Source organism: Canis lupus, chromosome 8 (assembly GCF_003254725.2).
Source record: "Canis lupus dingo isolate Sandy chromosome 8, ASM325472v2, whole genome shotgun sequence".
Lineage (NCBI taxonomy): Eukaryota > Metazoa > Chordata > Mammalia > Carnivora > Canidae > Canis > Canis lupus.
In genome coordinates this window covers 62,976,968-63,002,505 of record NC_064250.1, presented here as the reverse complement: position 1 = coordinate 63,002,505, position 25,538 = coordinate 62,976,968, and the positions used below count along the sequence as shown (strand labels likewise).

Here is a 25,538-nt window from a genome sequence, read left to right as displayed (position 1 = left end):
AAGGGCGCGATCCTGGAGACTCGGGATCGAATCCCACATCGGGCTCCCTGCATGGAGCCTGCTTCTCCCTCTGCCTGTGTCTCTGCCTCTCTCTCTCTCTGTGTGACTATCATAAATAAAATTTAAAAAACAAAAAACAAAAAATACAAAAGTGATCACCAGTCACCGCCCCCCCCCCCATGCTGAGCTGGGGGCTGCAGCGGAGTGTGGCTAGCACTGGGGTCTGAGGAGGTTCAGGTAGTGTCTGGGGCCCTCAGTCTTGCCATGTTGTGGATGGCAGCCCCCCAGAGTTACAGAGCAGCAGGCCCTGACCTCCAGGCTTCCCAGCCTCCAGAAAGCACCCCCTCACCAACACCCCTCCTTCCTTGGAGGACAGAGGCAAAAGACAAAAATGTTGCGAAACCCCTAAGGGTCCTAAGCATTGTTCATCGATTTCTAATAAAGTTTTTGAAAATTCCTGAAGGCCCCAAGTTAGGGGATATATATTAAGAACAATTGTAACAGCTCAACTATTTCACTTTAGCCTTTTAATCTGTTGTTCTTTTGGGCTTCACTTTAATAATTCAAAAGCAGGAAAAGTAAAATACTGAGTTAAAAGTCCTACAACGAATGCGCGTTCAGGCATGGAGGGTGAAGGGCCAGATAAGGCAACAGCCTGGGAGTGTCCTGGTGGCTCGGCGGCAGGACACGAGGGGGACAGGGCCCGGGTACAGCAGCTCCACGCGGAGAGGCCAAGCCCTGGGGATCTACCTCCCGGCCAAGAGCCCCCTGCACCCCTTGCTCGCAGGCTCCAAGGCTGACAGACAGTGTCCAAAAACAAGAAGACCTGCAGTGTCGCCAGCTTTGTTTTAGCGGAGCTGGGGCTCTTCCAGGAAGGCGTGTGGGGGCGCCCCCTCACTTCCCCTCAGAGCAGCCCGAGGGGCCTCCTGGCTGCCCTCTGTCCTCTTCCTCAGGCTCTGAGCTCTTGGTTCCTGGGTCTGTCAGTGACCCAGAAACACACGGAACTCAAGCCACAAGGCTCAGTTGATCCCTTCCAGGGGTGTGGGCAGGTCCTGGATGTAAATGGGGCTCGTGAAGTCCTCCAGGACTATAAGGGGGGGCGGTCAGCACCCCTAGGAACAGGACACGGGGAGGAAATCGTGCCACAGGAACTAGAAAACCTAGAGAGCCTGAGACTCAAAAGAGGGGCCGCTTCGCAGGAGCTTGATTGGAACAGATGGAGATGAACCCCTAAACAAGAAAGGAAGGGGAGAAACACCCCAACCTCTCTCCACCCTCCCTAGTCCTCCTGAGGGTGCATGTCATTGGCCAAACCCAAGGAACAGGGGAGCCCAAGACATGCAGCGGAAGGCGTCAGCCTCCCGGGACACAGGGCAGGGAGAGAGGACAGGACGGAATGGGTGGGTGGCCGCAGAAATAGAGACCAGCACAGTCCCTGCGCTGCGACAGCACCATGGTCCACACTGTCCTCCGCAAGCCTTGGGGCCTGGGAAGAAGGCCCAGCCCTCTGCTCCTCCAGACCTCATAATCCAGCAAGGGCATCCCAGCCCCCAGGGGGGACAGTCCGTGACCAGAGGGGGCTCCGTTCAGGGTCCAGCAGAGTCAGAAATAGAGGCCGGCACCCCAGAACCGGCCTGGAAGGAGGCCTGTGTGGGAGGCTCAACCCCTTGGGGGACGAATGGGCAGCAGGCCGGGCTACAGCTGGTGGGAGAGCCGATGCCCCCTCCTGTTGCCCAGGCTGACCTCTGCTGGGGGCTGTAAGAGATAGCACCATGCAAGCCAGCTGTCTGTCTGCATTTTTCTCCGGAGTCAACGGAGGATGTCTTGCTCACGGCCAATTCTTTTTGGTTAATAATTCATTTGAAACATGCCTCTTCTCTCAGGAAACAAAAGCATTTCATGTCACTGTAAAACCATTAAAAGGAAAATTCAGTGATGAACCCGGGTCTTTTTTTAACTCTCACAGCCTGGAGTCCTGGGGGAGGATTTCCGAGAGATCTTTGTGAAGGGCCCCCACACAGCCTTTGGGAGCCAGCTCACCGGGTGGATGGTTCTAGAATCAGCTGGGGTAGGAAGGTGGTTCTGGAGATCCCAGGTTGGTTTGGCATCTGGGGTGCAGGCCACAGGGCCCACAGCTTCTGCAGGAGTGGGAGGAGACGGGAGCAGGTGCAGAGCGGCACCCCGCAGAGCCCCCACCGGGCCTGACCTTGGTGGGAGATGGGGTCTCATTAGCACTTTGGACTCACAGACTCAGTGAATCGAACTGCAGCCTGAGTCAAAAAATGCATCCAGAGTCCCAACTCTGTGCTAGATGATATGGTGCTCGGGGGTGAGGGGCTCCAAGGGGAGGAGCCCAAGGAGGAGCACCTCCCCCAGACCCAGGGCCCCAAGCGGTTTCTAGGAAGCAGGAAGCAGGAGGGAGTTATCAGACCAAGGGCCTGAGGAGGGGAGCCGCTCACACTGGGACTGGCGCATGCAGTGGCCCCCAGGTCCCCTGCCAATGACCCCAACCTCTGCAGGGTCCCCAGCCCGGGAGCCCACACAGCTTGCATTTCAGTGGCCTCCTTGCCTTGAGCTTGCTGTGAACAACTTCTTTCTTTTTTTTTTTTAAGATTTATTTATTTACATGGGGGGAGGGTGAGAAGGGCAGGGATGGGTGTGGAGCAAAGAGGGAGAGAGTAGCAAGCAGACCCCGAGGTGAGCAGTGGCCAGGACCCTGAGATCATGACCTGAGCCAAAACCAAGAGTCATACTTAACCGATCACACCCCCAGACACTCTCAGCAGCTTCTTTATTCACAGCTGCAGGGTGATGGAGCCCCAGAGCCCTTGTGTGCTCTGCACCCTGTGCTTCCACCCAGGGCTCCTCCCCACCCCCAGGCCTGGCATGTGCACATGGCATCAGACAGCCTGGAGTTGTTCCAAGAACCCAGGACTGGGAGTCCAGAGCTCTGTGCCCCATTCCCAGCTGCCCCCCCCCAGCTCAGCAGGTGTCGCTGCCCTCCCTGGCCTGTTTCCCTTACCTGTAGGGGAATACCTAGGGCATTTCACTGCTCAGAGGCATCCCTGCAGACGGAAGTGCCTGCCAAAGTCTAGGCCAGGCGGTGGGGCCGTGCTTGGCACAGGGGCTCCTATCCTGGGTGCTTTGGGCACCGTCTCTGCCCACGGGGTACCCACCTCATGGGGGGAGGAGAGGGTGTTCCACCCTCTGAAGGGGAGTAGCCGAAGGGACTATCAAGCAGAAATAAGTTGTAAGCAGACACAATGAAAGAAGCCGTTGGTCCAGGATGGGATGGGGACCTCAAACAACAATGATCCGTGACAGTCACCGAGATAAAGCTCCAGGGTGCAAGGTGCCCAGCGCCCAGGTAGGAGGGCCAGGCCTCAGACCCCTAGCCGGCCAGGGGAAGGAAGTTCCCAGGCCCCTGGACTCTTACGGGGGTACCGTCCCAGGGTGGTGTCTTCAGCTTCTCTGACAGCCACACCGTTGGTGCGGAGAACACCTGTGCTGCAGAGAGAGGACGCATCCCCATCCCCTTGGGGGCCCCTGCCTCGAGTCGCCCCCACACCCCCGGCCCACGAAGCACACCTTTCCTCCTCCAGCTGTCCGCAGCCCAGGCCTTCACCTTCTGCCATCGATTTGCCAATTAAGCCATTTGACGGCCGCCTCATTCTGATTTAAGGGTATTGGCTGACAGACGGAAGAGGCTACAGAACGGTGTGGCCACCAGTGTGGCCGGTCCCGCACACCATTAACTGCAGACAGTGAGCAAGCGTGCTGCTCCCTGGGGGTGGGCTCAGGTGCACATGTGTGTATGTGCGCATGTGTGCCCTGGGGCTCCCCAGCTTGCTCTACAGATACTGAGCACCTACTGTGTGCTGGGGATGAGACTAGACGGCAGGGATGTAGAGATACACGAGGTGAGCTTCTGCCCCCTCACGAGGGGGGATGTGGATTAAATACACACACACACACACACACACACACACACAAGCAAGTTAATAAATGAGGTGATTGGAACACCGGGGTGGCTCAGTGGTTGAGCATCTGCCTTTGGCTCAGGGTGTGATCTCAGGGTCCTGGGATCAAGCCCCATGCTGAGCGGGGAGTCTGCTTCTCCTTCTCCCCCTTCTTACCCCCCACCCCCACCCAGCTCATGTCTCTCTCACTCTCTTTCTCAAAAAAAAAAAAAAAAAATCTTTTAAAGAAAAAAAAGGGGGCAGCCCAGGTGGCCCAGCGCTTTAGCACTGCCTTCAGTCCAGGGCGTGATCCTGGAGACCCGGGATCGAGTCCCACGTTGGGCTCCCTGCGTGGAGCCTGGTTCTCCCTCTGCCTGTGTCTCTGCCTCTCTCTCTCTGTGTCTCTCATGAATAAATAAATAAAATCTTTTTGAAAAAAGAAAGAAAGAAAGAAAGAAAGAAGAAAGCAAGCTGTTACACAAATAAATAAATAAATGCTTTTAAAAAGTGTGAGTGCTGTGAAGGAGGGGGAGGACCAGGGTGCTGGAAGGGAGAAGGAGAAGGGGTCGGGGTGCTCCTCCCACCCCAAGGCTCAGGAGTGCTCGGCCTTCCTGATGCAGCTTTATGATCAGAGAGAAAGCTTAGGGTTTTGTGCACCCACCACTGCCTTTTTTAATGGTTATTGAGGTAATGCATGCACATAGCTTGAAACGTGCCACAAGCCTAGTGAGAAAAGCAGAAGCCCCCTGAAAGGCCCCCCGCCCCCCCAGTCACACCCTTGAGAGACAACCACTTCGGGTGTCAGCTGTCCCCGTCCTCCCTCCACGCTCTAAGCGAGGACTGTGCCCTTATGAGAATTCTCTTTCCATTTCGCACATTACCTGTTGACGTGCCAAGATCGGACAGAGCGCCGCCCCGTCCCCACCCCTGCCTACAGGTGTCCCCGGGGGGGGGGGGGGCGCTGACTCGCGTCCACCTTAGCGGGACCGCGTCCTGTCTGCTGCGGAGCCCCCTCGTAGGTGATGGACGTGCTCCCCTGGAGTCAGCAGTGCCTCTGGAAGCGGCAGGTGGCTCTGTCCCCGTCCCCGGGAACTTGCACACTCGGCCCTCCCGCCCTCCCTCTCCCCTCTTCCGTTTCTCTCTCCAGCCTGATGCTGTGGTGGGGATTTTTTTCAAGATCTCTCTTGAATCACAGACTCCACAGCAGTCAGCCAGGGAAGTTAATGTTCTTTCCAGAATTGACTTTCTCTTTGGAGCTTTGGGCGAGGGGCGGTGGCCAGGAAGGGTCGGTTCTTACAGAGTGTGGCAGGTAGAGAAGACCGGGTGGCCTGGGGCCATGGAAGGCCACCGAGGGGTGGAAATGAGTTTCCTGTGGGGTCGGAGCCAAAATGAGCCTCCAAGGTCGTGGGAGGAAACCGAGTCCTGGCTGGGGAGGAGAGCGGCTCAGGTCACAGAGGTCCCCAGCCCTCCTGGGTGCTCTGGAGCTCGCAGGGAGCTGCCTCCGGCTGAGCACTGCCAGCTGAGCCCTTCCTGCTCCTCACTCAAGCCCCAGGCCAAGCGCCGCCTCCTCTGACGGGCTTCCTGGGCTGGTTTGGATCCTTCTCCCCAGCCCAAGCCCTGGAGCTGTCACTTTGCCTGATTCCCGTCTCTGCTTTCTGCTCTAGGCAGGTTGATGTTGGTGTCTACAGGTGCATGTGCCCCCGCGTGTGTGTCAGGGACTGCGTGCACACTTGCACAAACATGCGAAGGGGGGGTGGCCATCTCGCCTTCCTCGTCCCTCTCCCTGACTGTGTCCAGCACGTAGTCACTAGTCCATGACTTTCTGTGGCTTGAATGGAGGCTTGTTTACACAGACTTGCCAGATTCTACTTTTTATTTATTTATTCATCTATTTATTTGATTAAAAAGTGACAGCACATACCTGCGCAGAGAGGGGAGGGGCAGAGGGCCAGAGAGAGAGAGAGAGGGAGACTCTCAAGCAGACTCTGAGCTGAGCCCAGAGCCCGACACGGGTCTCGATCCCACGACCCTGAGATCATGACTTGAGCCGAAATCAGGAATTGGGTGCTTAGCTGACTGAGCCACCCAGGCGCCCCCAGATCCTACCTTTTAAATTAGCAAACTCAAATAAATAAATAAATAAATAAATAAATAAATAAATAAATAAATAAAAATTAAAAAAAAAATAAAAACAAAAAAATAAATTAGCAAACTCTACTGAGATTTTTGGTAAACTCGGTGTTTTCTCTCCCTCCGGGTGAGTGAAGTAAAATCTGCTTTTCGGGTGGCATGTGCCCGGTTCTCGATGCCTGGCCTGTCCCAGTTGGGGCGTCCTCCACCCTCTGCCCTCCCTCCGAGCCCTAGGCTCCTCCGCCTTCTTGCTGGGCTCAAGCTGGACTGCGTGCGTGCTCAGTGACTCAGCGGCCCCCCACCTGCGCCCCGAGTGACCCGGCCTCCCTCCCGCCCGGGTGACACCCTCGGGCCCCGCCATCTGCTGCCGCCTCCTCCTGCCCAGCGCGCAGGCCACCAGCCCAGCCCTCGCCCCCGGCCTCCCGCCGACCTGCACAGTCGGGATCAGAGCTGGGCGGGAGGAGGACGAGACCGCTGGGGCCCGGGGGCTGAGGACGGGAGTGGAGCCCCGCGCCCAGCCGCCTCTCGCTGAGCTTCCAGGAGCGAGACAGTCACCTTGAGTGCGCCTGGGATCCCTGGGGTCTTGAGACTGGAGCTGTCTCTGCACCAAAACCTCCTGGGCCAGGTGGGGCCCGATGCAGACACTTGAGACGCAGCCGCTCCCATCTGTCACTTTTCCCTGCTGTCCCCCTCCGTTCCTGTAACAACACCGCGCCCCCAGGCGCCAAATCCAACCTCCCCGCTGCAAGTGGAAAGCACCGCGTCTAACTGTACCGGGAGCCAGGTCAAAGCTGGGGTGCTCCGAGGAGGGACTGCCTTTGGCCGGGCCCCAAGCACCGACACATGGCCGTGGCTGCTCCGGGACCATCTTCCTTCCTTCGGGACCTCGGCTGGATTCTTGTGCTTTGCTGTAGGATCAAGCCTCAGTCTTCCAATTTCAGCACCGGTGCCCTTTTCCCCGGGGCCCAGGCAGTCCAGGGCTTGCTTTTCCTCAGTGGGGGGTCAACACACAGGCTTCTTTTGAGTCCCACATGCCACAGTATCTCTTGATTATCCCCCGCCACAGTCCTCCCTCTGAGAAGAGATTGGGCCCAGAAGGGGCAAGGGCTCTGTGTGTCCCCATCTGCCTTGGGCTGAGATGCTTATTTGGGCGCATTTATCCCCCCTGCCCTGCCCCCGACAAGGCACCCACCTGCTGTAGTGGGAGATGGAATGCCATCCTGGTGGTAGGAGGCAGGCAGGGGTGAGCGGCTTTGTCTGCCTGGCATGCCTCGAGCAGTGGAGCCACTTGGCACCGCAGGCCAGTCATTGACAGACAGACAGGCCCATTGTGGGCATGCTCAGTCCCAATGGCTGGGAGACCCAGACGGGTCCTGCTTTTGGGGGGGCCCTTTTGTCACCAGGAAGCTCCATCCCTCACTGAACTCATCTCTGTAGACAGGCTAGGTGGAGGATGTGGGGCAGGGCCAGGGCTTAGACAGGAATCCCTGATTTAAGGAGGCCTCCGATGGCTCCCCGCTGCACTCGGAATGAGATCCAAACGCCTGGCCCTGCTGGCTGGGTCCCAGGGGCGAGCAGAAGCCCATGAGACTCACGGACGCCAGCCTTCGGCTTGCTCAGCCAGAGATGCCTGAACAAGGACACCCTAGGGAGGTGGTCCAACAGTGGGCTCAGCTGGAGCGCGAGGATGCTCGTCAGCTGCATCCCTGGCTCACCTTCCCCCAGGTGAGGGAGGAAGTGGCGCCGGGTTAGAAAGGAGTCTGCTGCTTCTCACGGTCAGCGACACCCTTGGTGGCTCACACGGGCTTTTCCTGGCTTCTGACCCAGGTTTGGAGACCTCTGCAGGCCACAAAGGCAGCTCATTGTGGGTGGATGTGTGTGTGTGTGTGTGTGTGTGAGGGGGTGGCTATGGGCGAGAGTGTATGGGCACTCGTGTGTGTGTGTGTGTGTGTGTGTGTGTGTGTGTCTGTGTGAGTGGGGTGTATTTGCATGAGTGTGTGTTCTGGGGTGCGGGTGGAGGGGAGGATGAATGCTTTTGGAAAGGGGAGTCCGAGGCCTCTGAACTTTGCTGAAAACAGACCCTTCCGTGGGGCACAGGAGGCAAGAAGCGAGCCAGCAGCCCTCCCTTCTCAAGCTCCTCAGAGCTGTCCCTACCTCCAGCTCCCACAGCAGAGCAACAGGATAAGGGGGGGACTGGTCAGATCATTGTCAGTGGGACCCAAGAGGGGTGCCTGGAGCCTGCCCCCACCCAGGCCTGCCACGCCGGCAAAGGCTGCTCCTGCAGAGGCTGTGGCTGGTGCACGCGCCCCCGGAGCTGCAGGCCCAGGGCTCCGTGCAAAGAACACGGAGGGTCCACTCCTGACCAGCCCTGGGCCAGGGCACAGGGGTCCCAGGTGGAGAAGCCACCACCTGCAGGCAGGAACCCCAGACGCGGCCAAGGAAAAGCTCACTTCCCTTTCTCTTGGTTTTAGGAACCAGGCCTTGTAGGGAGTCGTCTGTGGCCATCCCTTCCTGCACCAGGGTGCAGATGCCTTTCTTTGCTTTAGCGGGATGGCCCAGGCTGGCTCAGAGCGCCGCGGAGCCACGCTGGGTCCCAGCGAGCCTCTCTGGCATTTCCGGAGCCCCACGGGTACACAGTAGGTAGGACGTCTGTGCAGACGGCAGTGGAGCGTGCCCGGGCCCGCGCCTTGCTGCCACCCCTCCGGCAGCGGTACCGGAGCTAACAGACACTTCCGGAGCACTTCCTCTATGCCAGGTGCTCGTCTGAGTGCCGACCTGCATTAACGTCCCTCCTCCTCTCAACAAGCCTATGGGACGGACACCCTTATGGTACCCATTTGACCGGTCAGGAGACTGAGGCATAGACGGGTTAAGTGGCTTGCCCAAGATCACACAGCTCGACGTGGTGGGGCCTGGGTTTACTGAGCCGTGACCTCGCAGCCCTTGGGCAGCGTCCCCCTGAAGTGCCCTGCTAGTGGAAGGACAGCGCAGGGAGGGGCCAGGTGGAGCCATCTCCCGCTGTAGATAAAACCCCAGATTCCACTGGGCCTCCGTGAATCCCAGGAGGGCTTGGGGAGTGGGCTGGGGCAGCAGCCCAGAGAGTAGAGTGGTCGGGGCCTCAGCTCTGGTGGAGGAGGCGAGCAGACCAAGTCCATTTCTCAGGAGAACCTTCGAGATAGCGTCCCCCTCTCCCCTTGCCGTGCCCAGGCTCTAGGAATGCTCCCGGCGGTGGGGGGGGGGGGGGGAGGCTGTGCCAGCCACAGGTGCCACTCTGCTGGGTGGAGCCCCTGCCCCACCCCACCCCCGTCCTGTCCTGCCTGGGAAGCTGGCTAGGACCATTGACAAGGCCCTGGGGCTGTCCCCTTGCCTTGTCCTCAGTGTCCCTCCAGCCAGGCTTGCTTCCTGCCAGGCCCTCTGTGCCAGCGTTTCCCTCCAAGGCCCCGGGGACTGCAGAAGGCTCTCCTAGCCAGCAGGCTGGCCGTGGAAATGTCACCTCTTCTCCCGCAGAAGAAATCCCGCTGATATCCTCCCCTCACCCTAAAGAGGTGGAAACTCTGTGCCCTCCATGCTTTGCCCATTTCCATGGGGTTCCAGGCCCCTTTCTTCATCTCTCCAGTATCCCTTCTGGAAGGCTCTTCAGCGTTATCTCCCCTGACCCAGACCTGCCTGCTCCAGTTGATCTTTCAGACCTGGCCCAAGACTGAACATTTATTAGGGAGAAAGCCGTGTGGGTTTGGGCTCCGAGGTTTTTCCCATTCGTGGTTCCTGGACTCCTATTTCTGATGCCCACCCTCCCCCTCGAATATTGATGACAAATGTAGGATTCTGGCTGGAGCCCATCAGCGTGGGCTCTCCCTATAAGAAAACGCACCCCCTCCCCAATTTCCCAGACCTTGCAAACTCAGAGTCGGAGATGAAACCCACCCAGCAAAGTCAGAACTGCTCGAAGCCCCTGGGAAGAGGTAGGTGGGCAGAGGGGAGCGAGGAAGGAGACCCAGGGACAAAGGCTGGTTTCCACGAGCCCATAACAAACAAGGCAACTGTCTGACCCCTACCAACCCGGGGCCTCTGGGAAGTGTCTGTGAGTATCTCCATAAATAGGGTTTGGGGGATGTGCTGGGTTAAAGCAAAACTTTTGGAACTCTCCAGGAGGAGGGTGGTGGGAGGTGATAGGATCCAGACCCCGAGCCAGGGGACAACCCTTGCTGGGGGATGCTGACTTCATGAAAAGCTGTCTGGGCAAGGATATGGTAGGAGCAGGTAGCAGTCCAGGCCCAGACACCAACCAGCTCAGGGACCTTGGGCAAGTCACCGCTCTCCCTAAGCCTCAGTTTCTCCATGAGATGAATCCCTTAACCCCAGGCCTAGCTTCTCCAGGGGACCATTGGGAGAGGGGACAAGAAAATCTGTAACGGAGAGTGCTTTGCACAAAGCGTGATGCACCGCAGGAGGAAGTGCTGGTTTGCATCTCACATTTCTAGAAGCCACCATTTTGCTCACTCGGTCTCAGAGAAACTGAGAGCACACAGTTTCTCTCTGTTTCGTGAGCTAATTCTGCTGCAAGAAAAACGGGAAGAGTTAATAGCTATGATCTCAGGGTGTCGCCTCCGAATGGGCCTGAGAATCCCACCCGTGAAACTGCTAACAACCACCCTGCAGACCCTGCCTCCCCTAAACTAATTCACCTAAGACTCTATCCCATAGGCACCAGACTCTCAAGTCTGGAATGAGCTTCAAGTGGCCCAACATCAAGTGTTCGAAAACCACTAGGGTGCACTCCTTTAGTTTGAAACTTTACTACCACCACCTCTGCCACCGTCAACCCAACACCACCACCACCACCGTGACTAATGCCAGCATCAGCTGCATCATTACCATAACCACCACCATCAACACAACCACAGCCACCACTATTGTCACCACTGTCGTCACCATAGCCACCACCGTCACCACCTCCACCCACATTACTATTCCCACCACCTCAAACCCCATCACTGCCACCAGCATCACCTCCTCCGCCATCTTCTTCATCACGTTTTCCACTTACCTCTGATCACACAGAGGGGGCTGCAAAATCCAATCTCTGGCACCTCTCCTCTTTTCACCCCCAAATATTCATCCTCACATCTGCTTGCTCATAATCAAAGAGAGCAAAGCCTGACTACATGTCCTACTAGGCTGACCATACGTTCTCCATTCTCATTTGTCCAGAATAGTCCCAATCCATGCCTGTTGTCCCTGCTTCATTATTAAAAGCTCCCCTGTTTCGCCCTCAACCGTGCCCTGGTGTGTATGACACTTTACGTGGTCACCCTCATTGAGACCACCTCCAGTGTCCTATTGGCCCCAAAGAGGGCCAGCAGCCCAAGGATGCTAACCTGGAACAGAACCCGGTGGGCTCACTGGAAGGACACGATACCCCCACCCCAGTCACTGGTCATTAATGGATGTCCCTGCCTCCCCTCCCAGGAAACCACTGAGAAAAGAAGAGAACGGCACCAGTGTTGCTGAGTATCCCATGACCTCCTCGCCGAGCAACAAAGGGGCCGACGTGAACAGCGCCGTGGTGTGAGTCTGCAGACTCTGGACCTGCTGGTCAGAGGGGCACATTGGTGGCTTTAGTGAACACGGGAGAGCAGGTGACAGGAGCTGAGACCGGGCTTGTCTGGGACTTCTGAAGAAGACACCATCCTCTCCCCAGCCTTGCCCCAGGTTGCCCGTCTCTTTCCTGGCTTGTATTTGATTTACCATCTCCCAGCCGCGCTCTGACGAAGCCAGGGAATCTGTCTGCTGGGCTGGGGAGGCCTCCCACTTTAGCCAAGAGAAAGGTGATCCGGGGATCCCTCCCCAGCTGGAAAACCTCTCCTCCTCCCCAGCAAGCCCGTCCGCTTCTCCATTCACCTTGTATCCCCACGGAAGCCGTCGGCACAGCCATGAGATGTCCCCTTCCAAAGGTGCTTCCCACCCATCTGTCTGTCACCCCCTCTGTGACTGTCTCCCACCCGTTCCCACCACACCCCGACCCCTGGCTCTTGACTCCTGACCCCCTGCCACGGAGGGCTGTGAGCCCAGCCTGCAAAGCCCCCTCCTGACTGAGCACGCAGAGGGGCTCTTACACCCAGACCTAGTGTCTGACCTTCCAGGGGCCAAACAACTCCCCGAACACCAGGCCGAGGCGCCAGGAAGGACAGAGGCCCCTCTGCCTGTCCTCAGACTCATTCCCACACCTGATCCTCATCGGAGCTGATGCCTCGGTGTGAGCCAGGCCCTGCCTTCCCCCGGCGGAGGCCACCCTTGTGCCAAGCCCACCGTGGGCACTCTGGGCTAGGCTGACCCGGCCTGGCACTGGGTCACCCCTACGACCCCCTGAGGCCCTGGCCGGGTACTCAGCCCCCCTCTCGAGTGCCCTCGGCCTCCCCTCACCCACCAGGCACTGGTGTTCTCTCGAATGTCTCTTCCCGAGGTCCTGTGTTCTGAAAGTGCCGAAACCTCCAGAAGGCTTGGTGGACAAAGGGAAGGAAGGAGGATGGAAGGTGAGGCCTCTCCAGGCCTGGGAATCCCAGGTGGCCCCTGGCCCCGTGGGCATGTCACTAGCCCCGTGGAGACCGTGGCCTGTGGCTTGGCCTCCCCCGGTGGATTGGGAGGACATTCCCCACCCGAGGGTTCCCTCACGTCCCATCCAGTTGCTCAGAAGGAACCAGACACATTTAACGGCTCTACCCTCCCCGCGTGGGGACTTAGCTAGGCGGACCCTGCCTGCCGCCCAGGCCACCAGTGTAGTTCCCAGGAGGTCATTTGGGCCATGGTGAGACTTGCCCATACAGGTAAGCCTGACAGCACACGAGTCCCCATGTGAGCCCAGACCTTGGAAATCCATTGTCCTGGAGCCCTTGGGCCCCTGGAGTTGCCTGTGTTCCGTTGTGTTTCAGAGAGCAGAGGGGAGAAGGTGAGTTGCTGTGACTCCAACCCAGGTCCTCTCCCCAAGGTCAGCAGGAGGAGGCTGAGGATAGGCCCAGGCCCACACCCTCGCAGAAAGGGTCTTTCTTTCCAGTTCTCCTTCTGTGCGAGGACCTGTTTGGGGTTTGAGTTTGGATTTTGCTTTCCTTGCCTACCTTAGCGTGACACTGTGCCACCGTGACCTTGGCCATTGCCCCAAGCCGGTGAGTGCTCTGTGGTCCTCTCCGTCCATGCCTTCCACTTCCCAGAGGGATGCAGAGCCAGTGACAAGAGGCTAGAGGGTGCAGGTCTGCAGCAAGGCGCCTTCCCTCACGCTGAGTCCCCAGCCGTTTCCTGAACAGATACCCAAGCAGGACCCCCGCCCTGTGCACAGGCCACCCCAGGCTCAGAAGTGAGGGGGAAAAGGGAGAACCTGGTCTAAGGGGTCATGGAGCAGTGGGCAGCCAGCCTGGAGAGACATCCAGGGAAGCAGGGCACAGGCCAGCTTTGCACAATCCCACTGGCCCCACCTTCCCTGACCCAGGCTTCAACCTAGGAGGTTTTACAATTGGCCAAATCCTTCAGGCCCTGGCAAGGCTCCCCATGAGGAACCTTGACGACCACCCACCACGCTCTGGGGCCAGCATCCCCTTCCCTGGGGCCACAGCCAAGGCTCTGGGAAAAGCAAACATTTGTGCGTAAGTTCCCCCAAATTGGGTGTGTAAAGCCTCTTGCTCAGTTAGTGAAACCAAGAGAAGAACCCAGTTTAAAAAAAGAAAAAATACCCACATGAGAATTCAACCCACCAATCCTAGAACTGGCCATTTGGAAACTCTCCCACGTGCTGCAAGAGAACTTCACCGGATTTTTGGCTTCAGTGACAAAAAGTGTCCCTAAAAAAAAAACCCCACAGCCTGGCATTTGAGCTCAGAACTTTCATTTAAGGAATGTATCTGCAGTCCCTCGACACAGACCAATCCTCAGACTTGCCCAGACTTTGAAGCTGAGAACGAAATGCACATTTCTTCTCTGCGTTTTCTCAAATAGATATTTTTTAACTGTCTCCTAGTTGAGCCCAGCTTAGAATGGCATATAGGATCTCCCAGAGTTTTTAGGTGTTCCTTAGAAGCTTCTAAAGCAAGTTTTGGAAGACTAATAGCTGTAAAAAATATAGACCTATATATTATATATAGTTATATATATATATATATATATTTAAAGAGATATCTATATCTATACAAAGTTCCCGTACTCTCTGGCTCCGTACAAAGGCCGACCTCGACACCCGGGTCGCGTGCGCTGTCTAATGCATGAATGTGAATACCCTGAGGCCTGCCTTCCCGACGGTGCGCCAGGTGCACGCAGGAAGAGGCCTCTTGTCTCTAGGAGTCCCGACTCCAGGGGCGGATGTCAAGTCTGTGCGTCTTGTCCACCAGCGAGCCGCTGCTGTGGCCGGAGCAGGACCGCCAGCACTGGGGGGCCATGGACGCTACTTACAAGGACGGAAGTACCATGCCTTTTTTATTTTCAATAAAAATGTACTTATAAAGATGATGGTTGGTTGTCTTCTGGGGTGGGGGCTGGTCCTGGGCGGTGGGGGGCGTGGGAAGGAGGGAGGGTGCTGAGTGTGGGGGGTGCTCCTGCCCTGAGGCCCTGCTACAAACCCAGGGCCGGGCTAGGTGACTCGCCTGCCTTATTTCCGTTCAGTTTTCTCCTACTACCGCAAGGCCGGCGTCTATGGGGACTCTAAGGTACCCAATCCTGCCCCTCTCCCCCGACCCAGCTATCTTGATCCTTGACTCCATTGAGAAGAGGGTGACCAACTGTCCCAGTTTGCCAGGACTGGGAGGTTTACCTAAAACGTGGCTCTTCCAGGGCTAAAACCAGAGAAGCGCCAGGCAAACAGGACAGGCCAGTTTCCCTGATTTGCTAGGAATCGGGCCAGGCTGGAGGGGAGATAGGTCAGGCCTGTGGCCTCCGCTGTGTCCTCCCTCTGGCCAGACTCCAGCCCCTCTCCCCCAGAGTCGGTCCGCAGCACCCCTCCCCAGAGCAACCGTAAGCAGAGGGAGCCCGAAGGGCGCAGGCTGGCCCCGGGGTCCCCGGCCCCCTGGATGGAGTGGAGGGTGAGCAGCCTGTGAGGGCGGACTCCTTCCCAGCGCTTCTGGGAGGTCCCTGTCCGATGGGCCAGCAGCAGTGAAGAAAGCAGGGCCTCTGCAGCATCAGCGTTCCCGGTGGAGGGGTGAGGAGCCGGGTCAGAGGTGGAGTGTGACGGGCAAGGGCACTCCTACGGGCACGCCGTCAGGAAGGCGGTGGGGTTGGCGGCTGAGCACAGATAGGGATCTTTGGCAGCAGGCAAAGGATGTGACTGAGGCGGCCCCTGCCCAGACCATTCCCCTTGGTTGGGTGGTGCTGGGTGCTGCCGCCCTCGCCTGGGTTCCCCGGGGGGCAGCAGCTAGGAGGGCCCTGTGGGGTCCCCACCCCGGCCCCTAGCCCTGGGGCCAGCCGCTCCGGGCAGGCCTCTGGGGCAGGCCCAGGCAGTGGGGGAGCCATGGAGCTTCTCTCCGAGAGCCAGTAGTGCCCACCGCCAACCCGAGATTCCGTAAGTGGCCACGTGCCCAAACTTGACACGTCCCTGCATACAGTGGGTGGCAGCCATCACTGCTCTTAAGGCCACTGTTGTCATTACTAAAAGGCTGCAATGCCATCAGGCCCCAGAGAGCTCCTCTGCCCACTGGCCACCTACGTGGGTCCTCCCTGGGAGGCCGGTGAGGATCCGGAGGGATGCCTCGGGCCCCGACCCCACTCCTGTGCACTCTCGCCTGACTGCAGCCACCGCCGAGCCCTGAGGCGCCCAGGGCAGGAGGCCAGAGTGTGACCGGGAGGCTCGGACCCCCGCGGGTACCCCGGAACAGAGCAGAACCAGCCTGGGGAAGGGCCGGAGGGGCCCTGGGAGCTGTTGGCCCCTGCTAGGGGCCACTTCCCAGCTCAGCTCGGGTCAACCATATCCGGTCCAGCCACCCACCAGCCTCATACCTGCCTCTGGGTCCCCCCCCACCCCCCCGGCCTGCTGTTGCCAAGGCGGAGGCCTGAGATTCGGTGGGCTGGGCTGGTGTCTCTGTGCTGCAGTCAAGGCCCCTGGCCCCAGGGCAAGAGGGAAAGGCTCCTCCTCCTTCCTGCCCCCGCACCCTGCATCCCACCAGCGCTATGTGGGGCCCAGAAGGTGGTCCCTTGAGGAAGGGTAAGCAGCTGCACTTCCAAGTGGGGGCCTCGGCTTTGGGCAGACTCACCGGCCCACCTAGCTGGTGACTCACCCCGCTGGACCACTCACTCCCCGCCCCACCATCCCCTGCCCAGCTCTGAGGAAAGTACCAAATTCCTTGACACCACTTGACTGCAGGCTCTCCATCCCTGGCTCCAACAGTGCCCCCCAGCCCCGGCTCCAGGCGCTGCTGTGACTCCTCCATCCTAGTCCTGTGTGGCCTCATCTTATCTGCTGTCTCTCAGAGGCTGCATCTTCCTTGAACACATGGGGCGTAAGCCACACATGCGCAGAGCCAGGGAGACTTCGCCTTCTCGGGGTGACTACAGCCCTGCACGTGTTGCCCTGACTTCTACCCTCTTCTAGGGAGGCTTCCACTTGCTTTCTCCTCTGGCATCTGAACCCACCAGCCCCTTGAGAGCCTGAGTCCACTCATACCCTAGGCGTTGACCCTGTGGTGTCTTGGGGATTCAGAGAAACAAGATAGGACCCTGCCCTACAGAAGCCAGTTTGGTGGTAGTGATTGGACTCAAGATGGGCACACGGACAGTGACACCAGTGTGGAGTTGGAGAACACCCGGGGTCAGTTCCCCAGAGCCTCTATACATTACCTCTTTCCACTCACTCTGAAAGCCTAGGAGGCACCTAGATTGTCCCCATTTTACAGGTAAGTAAACTGAGGTTCAAAAGGATTAAGCGACTTACTAAGGGTCAAAAAAGCAGTATGGGGCAGAGGTGATATTCAGATCCAGTTCCTTGTGGCTATAAGTTCTAGGCTTTTCCAAACCAGACAGGCCCTCAGATTTGAAATGGTCCTTTCCATCTTGATTTACATCCAATTATTTAACCCGCACATGAGAAGCAAATGGGACACTCACCCTTCCCCCATCCCTGGAAGCTGGAGGCAAAGATTCATGGATCTGACATCTGCTAAGTGCCTTCCCTTCTGAGAGCCTTGGTTTTCACTGCTATAAAATGGGCATGATAAGCCCTGGCCAGCTCCCTCCCTAGAATGTGCACATGGAAGGGACTGGAATGACCCCAGCATCGCCAGATCATCCTTCTATCTGGCCTCCAAAGAGTCTTCCTGGAATGGCTTCTCTGTAGCTACAATGGTTGGTCACTCAGAGTCATTCCCTCGCCACAAGTCCCCGGCTTCAGGACCGTGCTGCTGCCCCCATGCCACACTCCTATTTCTTCCAGCAAGTGTCCTCAGGGGTCCTTTCCTGTCGATTAACCTCAGCCATGGGCCAACTCAGGCCAACAGAGAGCTTCTTCCAATGGTGAACCCTAAAAGGAATGCGGCCCAGGCTTCATTTCTCTTCTTGCAAGAACTTCTTGAGTGAAAGCATCATCCTTTCTTTGCCAAGACAGACATCCTTTCCCCAAGGCATGGAGCATCTACCTAACTCACGGCTAAGGACGCTCAGGAATTCCTCCTAGAGCCAAGATCTGTTCCGAGGTGACTTGCTGTCTCTACCATTAAAGCTAGAAGCAACTGGGAACTTCCCTACGCTGCTCCTTGCATCTCCACCCTACACCTCTTAATTTAAAAACAAGTGTCCTCCTTTCCAGACTCTCTGGCACACAGGGATCACGACTTTCTGAACAGGGATTCCTAGAAAGGCAAGGCCCTGCTCCTAAGAGAGAGGCTTTCTGATGGTGGCCTTGCAGGCTGACAGATACTCTGCTCACATGGGAGTGCAGCCCAGCAGGGAGCCCAGCCCGAGGAAGGGCAATCCCTGCCCAGGAACACGGAGGGGTCCTCAGGGTGGTGACAACATAGCCAACCGCACAGAGCCAGCAGTGAGGCGCTTCCGAAGCTGTCTTCCAAGAGCAGGGCTGAGGAAGAGCTGGTGTATGGGGCGCTTGTTCTATGAAATTCTAGGTGAGGCTAGCTTAAATGCCGCTGACTTTTGCCTGGAGGTTTGCCCTTAACCTTTGAAACAGAACATATTCTCCAGGGCTCTCATGTTCTTTACGGGAACTTAATTTTCTATTTCACCTTTTGTGCCAAACTTCAACAAAAGAGTGTGACAAGCCTGTTCAGATTATGGGAATACATACAGAGGTTTTCAGAGCCCACATTTGTGTTCACAGCCGGGTGACGACAAATGGCCCTGCTGCAATCAGCGTGGGTGGTGAGAGAAGCCAGCTGGGCACCACGGCTGGTTTGGCTCCCCTCTGCCAGGCCTCGGCACCCATGGTGCCTGGACTCTGCCTCGAGCAATCTCCCTCCTCTGTCTCCCACACTGTCCCGGCCCAGGGCTGCTCACCCAGGCCCAGGGCTGCAAATCCCCTCATGTATAACTGACTCCAAGTGTGTATGTCCAGCCTCAACTTCCCTACTCATCTCCACACTTGGGGGTCTCCGGCGGCTCACTTCCTGCAAACAGGTGTCTCGTCGCAGCCTAGCATGACTCCTAGCTCCCCCTCCACCACCCTGCGACACACCATCTTCCTCACCTCCACCCATGGCTTCATCGGCCACCACTGCTTCTCAGCACGAATGCTGACGGTCATGCTTTAGGTCTCGGTGCCTTGGACCAGTGGCCAGTACAGCAGCAAGGTCTACATCTCCATCTCCAAATCTCTGGAGTCCACCAGCTTAACTCAGCCTCTCCGACTCCAGTCGAAGCCACCACCACCTCCTGCCTGGACTACAGGGAGAGCCCTGGTCTCAGCCCCATTTCTACCTCTGCTGTCCCCACTATCTCTACAAAATACAAGTCAGGTCATACATGGGCTTAAGACCTGCCCATGACTTCTGCGATTGTCATAAAAGCCACACTCATTCCCCTGGCTCACAAGGCTCTTCCTGACCTGGCCCCTGCTTCTCTCTCTGCCCCAACCCCTGACCCCTTGTGCTGTCTCCCACTCCTCTGCTCGGCCACCCTGGCCTTCCTGTGGCCCCTCATGTGCCAACTGATATCCTTACAGTCATCCTTTCCCCAGCGATCACCTTGTGGCTTTCTCGGGCCACCTAGCCATTGTCTCTTCCACTGCCTTAGTTCATCTCCATATGGAACTTCTCACCCCAGGACACATGTGCATCTACTGTCTTTCTTCTCCCATTAGAATGGGAGGTACCTGAACAGGGCCCCACTCTGGCCTTTGGTCTTGGTCATTGCCAAATCTCCAGCCCCTCAAACATTTCCTGACACAAGAAATATTTGTAGAATTAATTAATTGAGTCATTGCAGGTTATGAATTTAACACCATACACACAGCATAAAGAAAACATAGAGCACTTTATTGCACATAACTCTTCAGAGTCCCCCCCCCCTCACTGGGGGTGGGGGTGGGACAAGTAGAAAAACCTGGATTTGCAAATTGATGGCATTCAGGCCTCTTCTTGTTTAACTAGTGTCTTTGGGATGACCCTGTCTCCTGGATGGATGCTCAGTCTTTGAGCCATCTTTCTAGGCCAGCTCCCCTCTAGAAGGCACCCAGGCCGCCCCCCAAGCAGGTGTCTGGGGTCTCTGGTGCAGAGGGAGCCAAACTCAGATGGAGCAGTTGAGGGCCTGGCAGGTCTGGGGGCCAGGCTGCGCTGCTTCCCCAACAGGCGACTGCAGGGCTGTGTCTGGGCCCTTCTAGTCTCAAGAGGGCAAGCGGGCTGCCCCCATGGCTCTAGAGGTGAGTGTCGGGACCGCAGCAATCTCTTCTCCTGACCATGGGCTCGGCCCAGGTTTCTGCTCTGAGCCCCAGTCAGGGGACTCCGGAATCTGCATCCTCATGCAGGCAGCCGGGTGCAGGCTCCTGTCCGTGGCCACCTGCCCCACCAAGGCCGCCCATGGCTGCGGGCACTTTTCCTGAGGTGTATGCACGTTCACCGGGGATGTAGACAACACCCCGGCCCCCGTGAGAGAAGGTACACACATGTCCGCCTGGCCTCTGAGCCCAGCCCTACACGGGTCTCCCTTTTTCTTTTGCCAATGATCCAGTCGGGTCCAGAAGAGACGGGCTCTCTGCTTCCTCATCCCATCTGACCAGAACTTTCTCTACATCTGACCCTCCTCCTGGCCCACGCCGTCCATGCAGCTAGACTGGGGGATGTGGTCTCCTGGAGAAGAAGAAAGAACATACCCGTTTATTATTTTCCAAATGTTATCCCCGTTACAAAAGCAAGGATGTGTTCGTACCATGTGAAGTCCAGATGACGACAGAACCTGCCGTCGGGAGGATGTCCCGGTCGCTCATCCAGAGGCACGTGGAGGGAGCCTGGAGTCCTCAGGAGCAGCACCGCAGCTTGGGCACGGCCGCACCCAGACCTGGAGCCCCATTCCCACTGCGAACTGGTTTCAGCACCGCGGGCGTCCGAGGAGCAGCGGGCACCCCTGGAGGGTTAGCTGTCACCCTTGTTTCCGACTCCCTCTCTGCCGGGGACCAGACACTGGCTCCCTTACTCTTTACAGAAAAGGCTGGAAGAGGGGAGTTACCGTCTCCGTTTTTGCTATTGACGACACCGAGGCTTGGCCAGGTCAAGGGCTCGGAGGACGGGGCTGCGGTCGGTCTCCAGCCCAGCGGGCCGCCTGGCGTCTGCGTCTGCGTCTGCGTCTGAGCCCTCGGCCCGGCAGGGAGCACTGGGTCCGCCCTGCTGTCTGGAGCTGCTGGTCCGCCCTGCTGTCTGGAGACTCCCTCTGCAGAGCACCCCGGCTCCGGCCTGATTGTCCTCACCTGCCGGGTTTCGTCCTTCACGCTTGATTGCTCACTGGCTCCTTTCTCTTCCAAGTGGCCACTTGAAGGAGCGGAAATCAGGGCGTCCGCCAGGCAGCCCTGGGAGGCTCCCCTCTCCATCCGTCTGCTGGGGGGGGGGGAGCTGTCTGGGCCACATAATTAAAAAGCCAGCTCTTTGTTCTACCAAATCCGAGGTTTCGGCCAATGTCCCGTGTACCCTCCAGGGGAGAGCCGGCTCCAGGGGCTCACCAGGCACCACCGGCTGACCTCCGGTTCTCTGAGGTCGGGGCACTGGGAGGGTGGTTGACTGGGGCGACCTGCCCCAACCTGAAAGGAGGTCAAACAGATGCATGGGCCCGTGGGGGGGCGGATAGCGCCCCAGCCAGTGGCCGTGCAGGTGGGGGCAGAGAAATGATGCCGGGGGAACAAGGCCAAGAGGGCCTGAAGATCAGCCCCAAGTCCTCCTTTGCCACAGGCTTGCAGAGGGAGCCCATAAAATGAGAGGTCGGTTGTAACTGGGTGGCCAACTCACAGGCGACAGGGCAGCACAGGCTAAGTGTGAAGAAGCAAGCCAGGCCTTGCAAATCAACCTAGAGACAACAGGATTTTGCTGAGAAGCTTTTGGGGTCTTCCTGTTAGGAGACAGAGGCCAGTAGTGGGACCCATATAAAACCGGGGCCCATGCGCTCCATCAAAGAGATTTCAAACCAAAAGGTGAAATGAAAAGTTGAAGCTCATCAAGCAGAACATGCTGCAGGCCAAGTTCAACCAGGAGGCTGCCAGGTGGTGACTTTTCTACGTTATTCTACCTCTGGGTCCAGTGAATGGTGACCTGGCACTAACTATCCGACTATGTATTAGAAAGAACCAGGACTTTGGAGGCAGATGGAGCTGGATTCAAATTTTGTTCTACCTTTTTACTCAGTGATAGCCGCAAGCACTGTCTCTCTGAGCTTCAGTTTTCTCATCTGTAATATGGGGTTGATAACGGATGGGCCTTCCTCACATCATTTTGTGAGGATTAGATGAGATGCCATATCTAAAGTGCCTGACATGTAGTAAGCCCTCCTACATGGCAGCTAGGATTGTAAGTAACTGGGGCAAGTGTCTGAGTGGACTCTCCACAGGCCCCCAACCTAAGGGTTCATCATCATACTCTTCAATTCAGAAATTTTTATTATTTTCCATAAAACTATTATATCAAAAGGAAACTAAATGTGATTTAATGTGAGAGCTATAATTTCTTTTTCAAATAAATGAATTCCCAAAGCAAAGGGGGAAAAGCTCTTGTCAGATGAAGCTGATGCTGGCTTGATGAAAATTTATGATAAATGATCAGCAAATAGGAACACCAAGGTGGAGCTGCTCCCAAGAAAGCCCTCAGACTTCTCTACTCCATGCTTGGCACATGTTAGCCAAAAGAGCCCAAAACCAGATAAAGGGAAGAGACATTAACCTTTACTGAGTTCTAACACTATCACAGCCAGCTGTATGACCTTGGAGAAGTCCTGTAACCTCTGGGCCTCAGTTACTTGACCTGCAAAATGGCAATCACAGTGTAGCAGCGCTAAGAGAAGAAAAGGTAATATATGTAAAGTGCTCAGTACCTAGTAGACACTCAATACATGATGGATCTTGGGGTTTCTCTCAAACTCTATTCAAGAGACTTTCTGCTTGTTGCTCCCATCAGTGGAGTGGAGTGGCCAACGTTTTATGAATAAGACTTCAGTCAACTCCTAAAGGGATCAACTCTCATGAAAATGGGGTCTGGTACTATTCCACTGAGTTCCAACCACTCATATTACTGTTAAAACACTCAGTCTGCCCGATATACATATTTGCAAATTAATTCTACTCAAGAAGTATATGAAATGATCTGCATTGTCCAGTTACCACCAGAGGCCTTCAACCCCAGCTCAGGAAAGAGTCTTGGTAGATAAACCTGTCTTCTCCAATCCGATCCAATCCTCATTTGGCCTGCTGTAGTCTGGAAATGGGGCAGTTGCTGCAAGCACTTGACCTCAGGATGAGACCTCAGAAGAGATTGGCTGAGAACATCCTGATGAGAGGCAGAATGACCCGCTTGCAAAGACAGGATGCACAGTGGAGACCGGACATCCTTGAATAATGATCACGTATGGCTCTCGTGGCCTTGCAGGTCTTGCTTCTGAGGAACTAGCTGAAGAAAAAAACAGGTGAGTCTGCAGATGGGAGCCGTCCCCTCGAGCAGTCTTCCTAAGGTGGTACGGGTCTTCCTGGTGGTCCACAGATTCTGGCAAGCCTCCCAAGTGCCATCACAGACCTCCACTCACATGAACTTTCCATCACCCCCGGGAGATGGGTAGATAGCTCCATTCACAGAAGGAAAAATAGAGGTCCTTAAAGGCTTAATAACTTGTCCAAGGTCACCCAACTAGTAAGAGGCAGGTCCCTTGCCAACAATCATGGAGTCTGTGCATTTGCAGATTTTGGCTCCGTCTACCCTTGGGCATCTTTGAATGTTCTGTTCACACTACAAAGCCAGTAGGATTCCACAGGGATAGGGAACACTGAGTCTATGCCTTAGCTCTTCTCCAAGCCAATGATCAGTATTAGCCAAGTCTCGATCAGGTAAAAATTTCTTGGAATCTCTGTGCCCTCTGCTTGGCTGTCAGGCTGCCACATGGGGCTGGGCTGTGGTAGGAACCAACAATGGCAGTGGTTGGGAGCACGGCCGTTGAGGTTAGACAGCCAGTGGTCAAGTTCCAGCTCTGCCTCTTACTAGCCATGTGACGTTGGACAAGTAGCTTTCCTTCCCTAGGCTTTAACATGAGAAAAAGAATAGGAAGTCATAACTTTCATTGAGTGCTTACCATGTGGCAGGCATTGCTGTCTTTCCTTGCATTCTTTTATCATCTCAACAACCCTACGAAGTAGAATGTGTCATTGTCCCCATTTTACAGATGAGGAAATATTAGTAACAAAATTTCAAAAGCCTGGAGGTGGCAGGAAGCTATATCTATGCAAGGGTTAGACGCGCTTTCTCTCCGTGGCCTTCAGACAGGCTAGGTTCAGCAGACTTTTTCTATAAAGGCCCAGATGGTAAATATTTTAGGCTTTCAGAGCCATGTGTCTCTGTCCCAGCTCTTTAACTTTGCCCTTATAGCAAAAGCATCACAGACCATATGTACATGGTGGGTGTGGCTGTGATCTGATAAAGCCTTACAAAAACAGGCAGTGGGCTGACCCCTGATCTAGATGATTGGCTTCTCCTCTTAATCCTTAGGGTCAATCTTGCTCAACTTCCATCTGTCCCCTGTCTTCCTAACTCTTTTCTTCTAAGAGGCTGAGTCTGACTTGCTGGGGGTTGGGGGAGGGCAGTTGACATTAAGGCTAGAAGAAGATGAGGACACTGGGGGATGGGCCTGAGGGCAGTGTAGGCCAGAGAAGCTGCTTACTAGTCTCTATAAACCAGTGAAGAGCGGGGTCCCAGCAGGGACAGTATTTGGGTCAGGTTGGCAGGAAAGCAGGTCACGGTTCTCGGGGGCAAGGAGGAAGACCTGCCCGGGGGGGGAGGGGCGGGCAAGACCCCAGATAGATTGTGACTGGGGTGAAAGAAACATTCCAGAGAGTAGGAAGCTTTAGACAGGAGCCTAGTCAAGAGGACTGAGTTGAGGGCTCCTCTCCAGAAGGAGAATGCAAATACAAAGAGAAACTGAGACAGCTGTCCGTTGAAAGAACAGGGGTTGGAGAAGAGCCTGTGGAGGACTCTGGACCTTGCCTCTTGGTAGGACGGGGCTGCCTGCAGCAGGGTGGACTTGGACCCAAGCCCAGCAAAGAGCCTGGCTGCCATTGAGCCACCACGGGCGTGTCAGCCAGACCCTCGTTTCTGTTACCACCCCCTCCAGGAATCGCTCCACAGAAAGAAAATGTCACAGTTCAGCCCTTGCTAAGTCTACTGGGGAGCTCAAGAAAGACCTGCTTTCTTAATCAAATCCATCCCACTCAATAGACTCTAATGAAATGAGTGCTGCGTGCCAGGCCCTGGGGATCCGGAGACAGGACACAACCTCAGAGCTGTCACAGTGTACACGTGGGATTGGTATGAGACAGAAAGTTCTTGGAGGCCTAAGCAAGCACAACTGGGAGCACTCTAACTTGTGGAGGCCTTTCAGAAGCACTCCTTCATAAAATAGGCAAAACGATCACTTCTCTCTTCTTAATCTAGGGACCAACACGTTCCCCGCAGGCAGGGATGAAGCTGTGCCATCCTGTTTTTCTAGAACTCATGTGAAACAGTTAAACACAGGAGGACTTGCTTCTCCCTGAGAAGCATGAAGGTATCAGAATTCCCAGCAGAAAAGAGAGACCTCTTAATAATAACCAACATAAATAAATAAATAAATAAATAGCCTTGTGCCCTCGAGTTCCTTCCTGGAGAACAACTTCAGATAAATTGTGTACTTCTCTTACCAAGTGACCTGAAAGAAAGGCCTTTCTTCTCGATAACTAGACTTTAGTTTTAAGGGAAGTTAGAAGTTTTCAAAGTTTACAAGAAAGGTATAAACTGATTTTAAAAAACCCCAGGCTCACAGAGA

General features: G+C 56.0%; 1 protein-coding gene across 3 annotated transcripts in view; it reads left to right on the top strand.

Moving 5' to 3' along the window:
* PRIMA1 (proline rich membrane anchor 1) overlaps positions 1-14,577 on the top strand; it is a 60,066-nt gene extending 45,489 nt beyond the window's left edge. For 2 of the 3 annotated variants that reach the window (XM_035720132.2, XM_025442861.3), the window contains exon 5: positions 11,559-14,577. In XM_035720132.2, the coding sequence (XP_035576025.1) occupies positions 11,559-11,661 (103 nt within the window). In that variant the 3' untranslated portion in view covers positions 11,662-14,577. Of the gene's footprint in view, positions 1-8,560; positions 8,730-11,558 lie in introns of all 3 variants that reach the window. The other variant, XR_003134844.3, reaches the window with a different exon arrangement.
* Positions 14,578-25,538: the final 10,961 nt, after the last annotated feature.